The 10,762-nt window shown below is 46.0% G+C and overlaps 2 protein-coding genes across 2 annotated transcripts in view; one reads left to right on the top strand and one right to left on the bottom strand.

Moving 5' to 3' along the window:
• Window positions 1-2,485: 2,485 nt before the first annotated feature.
• T265_09993 (hypothetical protein) overlaps window positions 2,486-10,762 on the top strand; it is a gene marked incomplete at both ends in the record, with an annotated part of 16,921 nt that continues 8,644 nt past the window's right edge. Inside the window, one exon of the mRNA XM_009176230.1 lies at window positions 2,486-2,567. Within this exon, the coding sequence (XP_009174494.1) occupies window positions 2,486-2,567 (82 nt within the window). The remainder of the gene's footprint in view (window positions 2,568-10,762) is intronic.
• The window catches only part of T265_09994 (hypothetical protein), a gene marked incomplete at both ends in the record, with an annotated part of 13,886 nt that continues 6,277 nt past the window's right edge, over window positions 3,154-10,762 (bottom strand). Inside the window, 4 exons of the mRNA XM_009176231.1 lie at window positions 3,154-3,364; window positions 8,184-8,434; window positions 9,085-9,435; window positions 9,488-9,594. Coding sequence (XP_009174495.1) covers window positions 3,154-3,364; window positions 8,184-8,434; window positions 9,085-9,435; window positions 9,488-9,594 — 920 coding nt within the window. The remainder of the gene's footprint in view (window positions 3,365-8,183; window positions 8,435-9,084; window positions 9,436-9,487; window positions 9,595-10,762) is intronic.

Genomic DNA, 10,762 nt, shown 5'->3' with positions numbered 1-10,762 from the left:
TTATATAGACTAACCTCATGGTTGTACGACAGTGAAGCATCAGTGCTAACACTGATGTTGCTGTCGTTGATGATGATGAAGCCCACAAACACTGGTCGGTGACCAAAGTCGCGGTTCAGAACGGGGAACGTCCAACATGCACAATACACCTTAAGACCGGGTAGGCCAGTGAGCACAAAATCGGTTCAATACAGATTTACGCCGTCATGATCCAAATGGAATTTAATAAACCACTCGGGTTGCCCGCTGAGAATCCAGTGGCAGTCTACACGGGCGACGAAAGCACGAGGGTCGGGATACTGCCAGGTTGCCCAACCGTAGACGGGGGAAGTGGGGCCCATTATCCGCACAATGCTCTTAGTTGCACTCAACGTTTTGCGCCAAAATGTTGCACTTAGTTGCCTATGTGCTCAAACCAAAAACCATTCTAATGTACGTTCATATTTTTGCAGCTCACCAAATTTCGTTGTCCATTGAGACAGTCCTACCTCTGGCGGAAAAGTCTGATGGGATAATTTCCCAGCATCGCCGAGACCCCGGGATGCTTAATTGGGGCTCAAAAGTTTGGACTGGTACTCTCAACTCAACTGCCCGATTGCTTTAGTCCATCAGTCCATCGAAAATTCAATCCCATTATGCGAATACTGAGCGCCAGGGGAAGTCGAGAGGCAGAGGCTGGGTTCGAACCACGCGCTCTAACCACTGAGCCATCTCGCTCCAAAGAGGGGCGACGCTGGTCGGTCCTACGAAACGTCCAGCCCTACAATCCATGGGTCAGTGAAGCAGCTATTGAGAACCAGTCATACAATCTTTGTCAAGAAAACAACTCTGTGTATTTGCAGCTTTCTAAGGAGCCACCATTACTCACCGTACTCCGATAGTTCATTCATCCCACGTGGTGAATTCTATACCCAATACACCAAGTCATCCGCGCGTCTATCCTTCTAGGAGGCGCTCGTGGGCTAACAGCTCTGTCCCATCTCGATCGTCCTGTGCACCCGGTACCCAGTGGAACTGAATGCCTACCCAAGTGAATAAAACAGACGATGCAAAGTCAATTTGTATAACGGTAACTTGGGATGCCCAGTAACCCAAGATGTTTATTCCAGCCCTACCCACATTGAGCGCAGTTTCCCATAGTGGGCCCCTCCAATCAAGAGCATTCAAGTACGGTTGCACCAGAAGGGGATACTCCTAAAAAGACTAGTGGACAACAGTCACATGCCGTCTTTTTTGGTTCCTGTGCCTCCAGTAGAGTCCTCATTACACTACCGAAAACTAGATCCAATGATGAAGAGCAATGTCGTAAACAGGATCAAACGCGACATACGGTATGTAGAACAAACAGGAAGGTCCCCACCGAAATATATGAGAAGAGGTCGATTGGAGCGGCGTTCACATACTGGCTCAAGCAAGAACGAAGAAAGAACGTGAATTTATGAAGTCGTCGCACTCCATCGAAGAAGCTATCAACAAACATACGGAAATGGATCCTATCGAGCAATCACTAGGAGCAAGAGAACACGAACCACGGACCTTCCGGTCAGTAAATCCGCGCCCCAACCACGTTGTCCATCTCGCCCCCACGATTCAGACGGACACATCGTTTTGATTGGATTAAGAAATTAACCAGTGGACGAAGGGACACCAGCCATGACAAATAACCAATCAATGTGAAGAAGACCAGGCCACAACGCAATGCAAATCGGGAGGGGAGCGAGTCAAAGCCAGGGAAGATAGAAAGCATTGGAATAAAAGTCGACTCAAAGTAACGCAGAACGCAACGCGACACAAAGATCACAAACAGATCCACACAAAAACGGCTATCCCCCAAGTAGTCAATCATGTTGGAAGACAACAGATGACCTTTGAAGGCTACATAAACGCAAGTAGGCAGAGAGGAAGTACCCCCACCGAACTGTGCACTGGTAATGTCTGCTCGCATGGTGACGAAACGTTTGCATGTCAATTACCAAGCTCCGCGAACAGACCAACAGGCATCTGATTAACAGCCAACGCCCTCACTACAGTGAAGTTTGGACAAGGCCAACAACAGTAATACTGAAAGTCATCAAGGCGACAGAAAGGAACTCTAGCACACGTTAAAAGGGGAAGATTTCACACTGTTCTATAGATTCCCGTAGGAAAGTAGAGAAGCGCCGAGTGATGGTTTCTCTGGATAGTGCTCACACACGGGATTTCTNTAATAATAATAGTAGTATAACAGTACGATAAGCTCTTGGTATGACAGAAAAACGCGCAGAAATGCGTGAACCTCAGAAATGACATTTGCTAAAAAAACAAAATCGAGTACCCAGTCATCTCAACGGGGAGGTTTCGTCTTTTAGCACGCAGGTGGAAATCGAAACTAAAAGGATTCCTCGATCGGGTTACTTCGTCGTGGAATGGGCCACAAACAACAAGCTTACCGTTCTACATCGGCATTGTAAAATTTTTGCGTAGACAATGAAACATTTCGAGTTAGATGGAATACTGGTGTGGTATGCACAATATGGAAGCAACACGGGACAGTGATTCTCCGAAGACAGGTGGTCATGACCAGTTCAGTGAGTTGAACACAGAAATAAAGCTCATGAGCCGAAGCCCAAAGTTCGTACATCACCAATACTTACATATAGATCCGTCAAACTGGCAGACACCGAAAACTAAGATCTATCCGTTCCTCGGGTTCATTAGACGGGCGCGATCCCTGAATAGCCATCATCCTCACTTATTTAGTGATTTCCCGGGACAGGATAAAAGGCACCCTATCTTGGACATCGCACTTGCTACAGCTTGTACCATACTCCGTTGAATTTCTACACAACCTGACGCTAACCTTAGAGTCCTCACAGAGATCTAAAAAGCATCTGATGTGAGATCAAAGTGTCCTGAGGGGTGTACGTATCATTATCGTCATCACCATCATAGCGAGCGACAAACCAGTAGTGGATACGGGTGCTTAGCTGCCACGTGCGTGACAGTTTGTTGTCGCATGTTGTCATGGAGCTCAAAACTCGACCAGGGTGGGGGGATAATTAGGTCCCTCAACCGAATATTTTCGCAGCAACTGTGGCTGGTGAAAGACTACCAGTATAGTCAAACTCTTAAAGAACAAGTCGCTAAACGTGTTCATGGACGGTTTAAACGCTGTTAGTCTGACCCACATCCAATCTGTTGTGAACTGATCACACTGCATAGGTTGCGCTGGCTAGGCCGCGTGCTGCGTATGCCAGTCGAAGGGGTCTTTTCGCACAACCACGTGAAGGGTGGAAGAGAGCCAGAGGCGGTCAAACAATGACTTGGCAGCGAAGTATGAAAGCCATTACCAGCAAACTCAGCTGCACTGGTTATTGTCGTCTTCCTGGATGAGGACCCCGAGACGAGCCATATAAATTGTTAGAGACATTGTCAGACATGGCCCAGTCGCACCCTGGATGGCGCTCGTGCATCCAAGCTATTGCTTTCAATCCATAGCTCCCTTCCCGATTCCCCTCACTTAACAGTCCACTTACAGTGCTGTATCCACGCACTAATTTATCATCTCCCGCCTCCAATGCGCACCTATCTACCCCACCTCCACGAATCATTGGTGAACGAAACTGTGGCAGCTACAACCATTATAACGCGGTTATTAGAGCTGACGATGATGATGTTGACAGGCTAGTTGGGTTACGGAGGCTTACCAAACCTAAAACCACGGTGATATGCAGTCCTTTCGTGACAAAGGAGGGCATGCGTACGCAGCCCCTCGAGGTTGCAGTTGGGACACACTTTGAGACAGCTTAAGTTCTATCTGCACACCAAAAGTCCTATCAAGACGTTTCGAGAATTTTACCAAGCCATCTTATTAAACAAAATACACTTGGAAGTCTTAACATAGGAGAGGTGTAGGTCACCCTTAAAAACTCTATAATTCACCAGACACCTCACTGTAAGATAACAAAAAGGCACTTTCTGCCATCCCTGAAGTCCGTACCAAAAAATTTCACAAAATAACAAGGATGAGGCATTCATTCTGTCCAGAAGAAGCTAGTATTTTTCACCGGCTGACCATCCGACTGTCTGCGAAAAGTGCGACCAAAAAGATCGGATTGTGAACCTATATTTGATAAAAATGTGGTAATTCAAGTTAAAAAAGAATGGAATAAAAGTTTGTTTTCCATGAAGGATATATTCAATGGGTACGAAATGCTATTATAAGTATTTTGGATGAAGGAATAACAAACTGAGGTAACATACTACTCATAAGGTTGCTGAGAACGCTTCGACAGCCCCCGACCGGTTTCGCCCTTCTTTGGGATCATCAGGTAGGCGCAGTCCCAAAGTTCTCGTCAACCCAAGTTGTACGACATTAGTGAAAGATACTCATTTGCATTTTTGAACGACAAAGGACCACAGCTCATAAAATGTGTGAAAAACACTACTGTCGGGGGAGGGGCATCGATTTCAGATGTCTAAATCACGGTTTTGATGGGCGGAACAATGACCGGAGTTTTTTTTAGTTGGCATGTGTGAACTGCTATGTTGAATGACCATGAAATAAAGCGCGTTTTCTGAAACCGAAACAGGCCACGATCTGACATGTGAATCGACCACCTGTATTTGTCAGTTAGGTACCGACTGAATTTTTTCGATCCCACACAAACACTAGATCGATAGAATCCTGCTTTTCGTGCTATAACCCCAGTAAACATTGACCAATCAATTCCACCCAAAAACTGCACGTTTTTCATCAATAAAGTTGGCATAATTCCAGTGAAGACACGTTCTTCATTCTCCAGTCAATTCATTCTTAATTGCAGGGACCATTTGTTCAAGGACTCACTTCAACTATCTGAGATCCAGTTGTGACGAAGTGTGCAGCGGCCGCTGCATACCAACCCTGAACCTGAAGGATGCAAGCATCGTTTGATTCGAAGCAGCAATTCCAAGACAATCATTTCGCTTTTTTTCACATGGGGTTTCATTGTCTATACTCTAAACTCAAAATATGTCATTTCGATGGCATCTCTTCTTGTGGATATGGTTATGGGATATCAAATTGTATTGCGAAGATACAGAAAGCCTCACAATAGGCCTAAAACGGGGGCACCTGTTGATTCGTCTGTTTGTTGGACATTGTGATTGGTCAGTCAGTGAGACAGTATCAAGGTCTTGACACGTCTTTTTGGTGACACAGATTAGTGATTGCACCTTCTGTTTCTAATGCCTTTTGGCGCGCGACCTTGGAGCAATGCAGTGGCACCTGGTAAATTACTCTGGACGATTCCGTCGAAATGATTTTGTCGTTGGTATCGATTAGGAGAGCGCTGATCGCACTGGTCACATCCTGGTCAGTCCAGTTCTCAGGCAGCTTGGTTTAGATAGACGTCGAGTCGAAAGAAAGTCGAATAAACACAGGTAAACAAAGCGCTACTGATGAATTACAGACAGATAGTTTATTCTGGAGGTTGGTGTTGGGTGTTGGCAGTGTTGAGCTGAATTAGACGGGCTGAATTGGACGTCCGTTTCAAGCTAGGAATCTGACAACGGATCAGCGTTTCGAAGTCATGCTGTTTCTAAGGGGAAGGCGGATGTAGACGGGCTGAAGGGCTTCTTGGGGTTCCACATTCTGTCGAAGGCTTGAGGTGTCTTTATAAACTGCTCTGAACACCCATTCGTCATCCAAATTTCATAGATACGCTGCAGTTCGGCATAGAGATTATCATCGGTGCACATGTCATGTACACCGAATATTTTATTACGTCTCCCTTATACCTAATGTCACAAGCCTGTGAAAATTCATGTGCTGTGTAGATCTCCGGCATTTAACTATCCTGACTCATGCTCAATACAACACCAAGGAACTGGAACCTGTCATCGGTTTCTTCTCCATACTTTGACGGCTTCTCATCTATTAAACTTTGCACATCAGTTCAAGCTCCGGGATGGATACTGTGACTCGGTTTTCTTGAAACCGTAACTAAAAACTCAGTTTCTGATGCAAGGACTCGTGCGTAGTTCACTTATTCCGTCCAACTGACTGACCACTCAAAATGTTGATTGCATGCCAAAGAGATCGCTTCACTTTATGCTGGGTGGTTGATTTGATCATCCGTCCAGGAAAGTCACAATCAGACTGAACAATCCTCATCAGATTATCCGACTCAACTCAGTCAGAACTCAAGACTGAACAAGTATTCAATACATGAATGGTTTGGATAGCAGTATGACAAATCCTATCCCCCCGAGGAGCCAGTCAATACGTGACCACGTGACGTGGTTTCTGCCACGGCAGGATGAGTGGTGTTATGTCTAAGTGAGGGCCAATCACACCGCTGACCAGCCACTCGTAGCCAATCATTGGCCGAAAAGTTTGGCAGATTCGGAACTGCCTCGAATTTCATGAGGTGAACTCTGTTGATGATTCTAAACTAAGAGGAAACAGTTATGCAGTGGTTCCGGCCTTCCGGTACAGATTGGCAGGATGAAATCTCTATTGGACACCTCCTGAGAAGAACCAGGATAATTTTGACGGGACTTTTGAACCGCAATTCCACGTGGTTTGTTTGGAAAAATCACTGGTGAAGCTGCGTGGAGCGAATCCCAGCAAACTGTGGGCTTGCAGGCGCATACTGTTCTGATTGCGAACCTGACCGGCTAAGTTGCATGCACTAAGGTCTAGTTGCCATGCCACCCGAAGGAAGCACGAAGGTCGAGATACGTCCAGGCTACTCAAGCAGTCCAGATGCAGAGGTTGGGTTCGAGCCACGGACTTCCCAGACAACTGTTGTGTCTTGCTGAACGGTAATGCAACTCTGTATCGGTCCCTGGGCTTCCTGCTCCGCCCACTATGGTATACCAAAGGTACGGTAGCTCTACACAACTCTTTATGGAAACAAAGGAAAATTATTACAACTATTTATAGGGTAATCACAGGGTGTACCACAAGGTCGTGCTAGAATCTCCGTGAGGGGGCGAGAAGCGTCGAGTCCAAGATGCCCGATCCGGACTGGCTGGCATTCTGACCAATCAGGAGACGCCCACGTTTGATCCGTGCCCTGCACGTGACACGCGTCCAAATTATGTGATTTTGGGTTATTAGGGACTACTGGCCTCCGGACACACACGCTCTCTCGGCTCTCAGCTGTCACTTGGAGGTCGGTATGAAAGTTTGACCACTCTAGAGCCGAAAAAGCTTAACGGGACTGGGCAATTTGACACTGATATTGTGGTCTACTCTCACAGCGCCTCCCAAAACTAAAAACACCGCTGACCGCATTCGAGTCTTGTTCTACATATTAACTCAATACCGCACAACTGTTATGTAAATCACATTGGAATTAACCCCGTTCGAACAGTCCTGTCCTCGGGCGATCGTTCTTGCGAGTTCAAAGGACTCGGCCCCCCCCCCCCCTGACTGGACTTAATCGGTAAACTATACTGTTGAGCGTGCTGGGGTTTGCATTCCGGAATTTTGGTAGGCGAGACGAGCGTGTTATGACTACTTCATCAGCGTACGCTGGATGCACAGGAATTGTCATACCAGAACAGATGAACATGTTCACACTCGAGCGATGTGATTGGTATTCGCGACGCCTGGAACGGCGACCCAGTAACCGTCCGTGTTGTGTCAAATATCGATGCGTAATTTCACCACTCTCGGTTTTGATGTGGTTTACGAAATGCAGCTCAAACTTTGAAGACTAGCGGTAATGAATCGAATTCCAGAGCGATGTGCAACTAGCCTTTTTTCAGAATGGACAGGCAAGGAACGTTGTTGTTGACTTTCCAGGGAGATGTCTAGCCCTGAGGAGATATTGCACAGCACAGTTAACTCACAGTCCGTTTCAATCAGACGCCAATATCCGTCAGTGTGCATAAGCAGTCCATTTCAGCCAGTAGAAGGCATTTCTTCAATTCCACAAGACTTCTAGTTCCAAAACACAGATTTCTTGGAGAGTACTCCAAGTACAGTGGTCTTAGTCGCGCCGTAAGTTAATGCACATTTGTTAACCTCCGGGGGGGGGACCACCTTTAACCTCCGGGGGGGGGGACCACCTGGAAGAATCGAACTCATGCGGTGAAGTGGTCTTCGCTTGGAGGTGGCCGATGAAAAAGAACGCATGTTATTAATTATTACTAGTGGGGAGAAAAAGACAGGCAGGAAAATAGCAATCTGATCCTAAATTCAGAATCACGTGACTTTCAAACACCAACATGACCTGTTCGATATAACTGGGGCGAGGTGTTCCAAGTGGTTAGAGCGTGAATTTATTGACCGGAAGTTCCGTGGTTCGAACCAAACCTCTGCCTCTCGACTTCCCCTGTCTAGGCTTGGGTAACCAGCCCTCGTGCAACCTTCGGGTGGCATGGCAGTTAGGCATCGAAAGGGTGCTACAGCTGAACGATTTCCCTTCAATATAACTGACTTGTGAAGTGTTGTCAATGGCTAGGCACAGTCACACTCATGTGAATACCACCAGTTTGGGTTCACCGGAAGAATCAACTGAACCTCTCGTTTATGAGTAACACATTATTAACACAAAGGATTGTATCCGCTTATTTCGGAACATTCCTCGCATTTTGGTCTGATGCATCATCACCGGTTCAGTCGGTTATTGTAGCCTGCCATCACTTTCACTCAAGATGAAGTATTTAGACAATCATTCAGAGATCTGCCCGTATCATGCGCTCCATCACTAACATGTAGCGCTTTGAACCAATCATCATCATCAAAAACTATTTATTGGAATCTCATATTTATTTGCTTTCGGCAATCTTGAGGGAATGATGTGGGCACGACTGTTCTTCCAGAGGGGCGCTGACATGGCCCTCGCGTCCTGGACTAGAGACAATGCAAGATACGGCAGAAAAACGTCGTTTCATCTCGATTGCCAAAACCAGTGTTTGAGGCGAAAAAATGTTGGCTAGGCTAGCACTAGTCACTTTCCATCGATCATTTTCACTTATTGTGAAATGGTTGAACAGTCGTGAAGCACCGTTTGCTGTCAGCGATCATGACGACTCCATTCATGGTCACGAGTTTTTGTGAATTCGATTTCCAAACTTTAGTGCCGATCTGCTGACGCTATCAAGCACCAGCAACGCTTCTGAGGCATCGTTGGTAAAAAAAACCTGAAGACGGATGACATCATCTGTCCGCAGAGGCCACGTATCACACACATACAGCAACCCAGCCCTTACTGTAGCCTGGTACACACGACCCTTAGGATCTAGTGATATGCCTTTTTGATGCCACAAGTGACGGAAATTAGAAAACGTGATTCGAGCCTTTGAGATTCTTGCACCGACTTCATCAGACACATTTCTGTCAGAGGTATGTGAAAATATTCCAAAATCTCCAGGGATTCTCCTTGAATTGTAAGGGCTATGTTCAGAGGCTGTACGCTCCGAAGCATGACTTTGCACTTTGAAGGTGCGAGGCGAATGCTGAAAGATGGTATAACAGTGGTCAGTCTATTCAACAGGGATTGTGCTTCACCTTGGTTTTCAAAGATGAGGACGATGTCATCTGCGTACTCCAGATCGACAAATTTCTCACTGGCAACAATTCGAACTCCGTAGTTTTGAAGATGTTCCAGCGTTTACCTTATTGGTTTATCGATGACGAAGCCGAATAAAAACAGAGACGGTGGACATCCTTGTCAGAACCCATTTTGTAGGGAAGCNCCCAAGTTGTACGACATTAGTGAAAGATACTCATTTGCATTTTTGAACGACAAAGGACCACAGCTCATAAAATGTGTGAAAAACACTACTGTCGGGGGAGGGGCATCGATTTCAGATGTCTAAATCACGGTTTTGATGGGCGGAACAATGACCGGAGTTTTTTTTAGTTGGCATGTGTGAACTGCTATGTTGAATGACCATGAAATAAAGCGCGTTTTCTGAAACCGAAACAGGCCACGATCTGACATGTGAATCGACCACCTGTATTTGTCATGTAGGTACCGACTGAATTTTTTCGATCCCACACAAACACTAGATCGATAGAATCCTGCTTTTCGTGCTATAACCCCAGTAATACATTGACCATCAATTCCACCCAAAAACTGCACGTTTTTCATCAATAAAGTTGGCATAATTCCAGTGAAGACACGTTCTTCATTCTCCAGTCAATTCATTCTTAATTGCAGGGACCATTTGTTCAAGGACTCACTTCAACTATCTGAGATCCAGTTGTGACGAAGTGTGCAGCGGCCGCTGCATACCAACCCTGAACCTGAAGGATGCAAGCATCGTTTGATTCGAAGCAGCAATTCCAAGACAATCATTTCGCGTTTTTTCACATGGGGTTTCATTGTCTATACTCTAAAGTCAAAATATGTTATTTCGATGGCATCTCTTCTTGTGGATATGGTTATGGGATATCAAATTGTATTGCGAAGATACAGAAAGCCTCACAATAGGTCTAAAACGGGGGCACCTGTTGATTCGTCTGTTTGTTGGACATTGTGATTGGTCAGTCAGTGAGACAGTATCAAGGTCTTGACACGTCTTTTTGGTGAAACAGATTAGTGATTGCACCTTCTGTTTCTAATGCCTTTTGGCGCGCGACCTTGGAGCAATGCAGTGGCACCTGGTAAATTACTCTGGACGATTCCGTCGAAAAGATTTTGTCGTTGGTATCGATTAGGAGAGCGCTGATCGCACTGGTCACTCCTGGTCAGTCCAGTTCTCAGGCAGCTTGGTTTAGATAGACGTCGAGTCGAAAGAAAGTCGAATAAACACAGGTAAACAAAGCGCTACTGCTGAA

Source organism: Opisthorchis viverrini, assembly GCF_000715545.1.
Source record: "Opisthorchis viverrini unplaced genomic scaffold opera_v5_328, whole genome shotgun sequence".
NCBI lineage: Eukaryota > Metazoa > Platyhelminthes > Trematoda > Opisthorchiida > Opisthorchiidae > Opisthorchis > Opisthorchis viverrini.
Note: the sequence above shows the minus strand (reverse complement) of the source record. Positions and strands in the feature narration are given on the sequence as shown.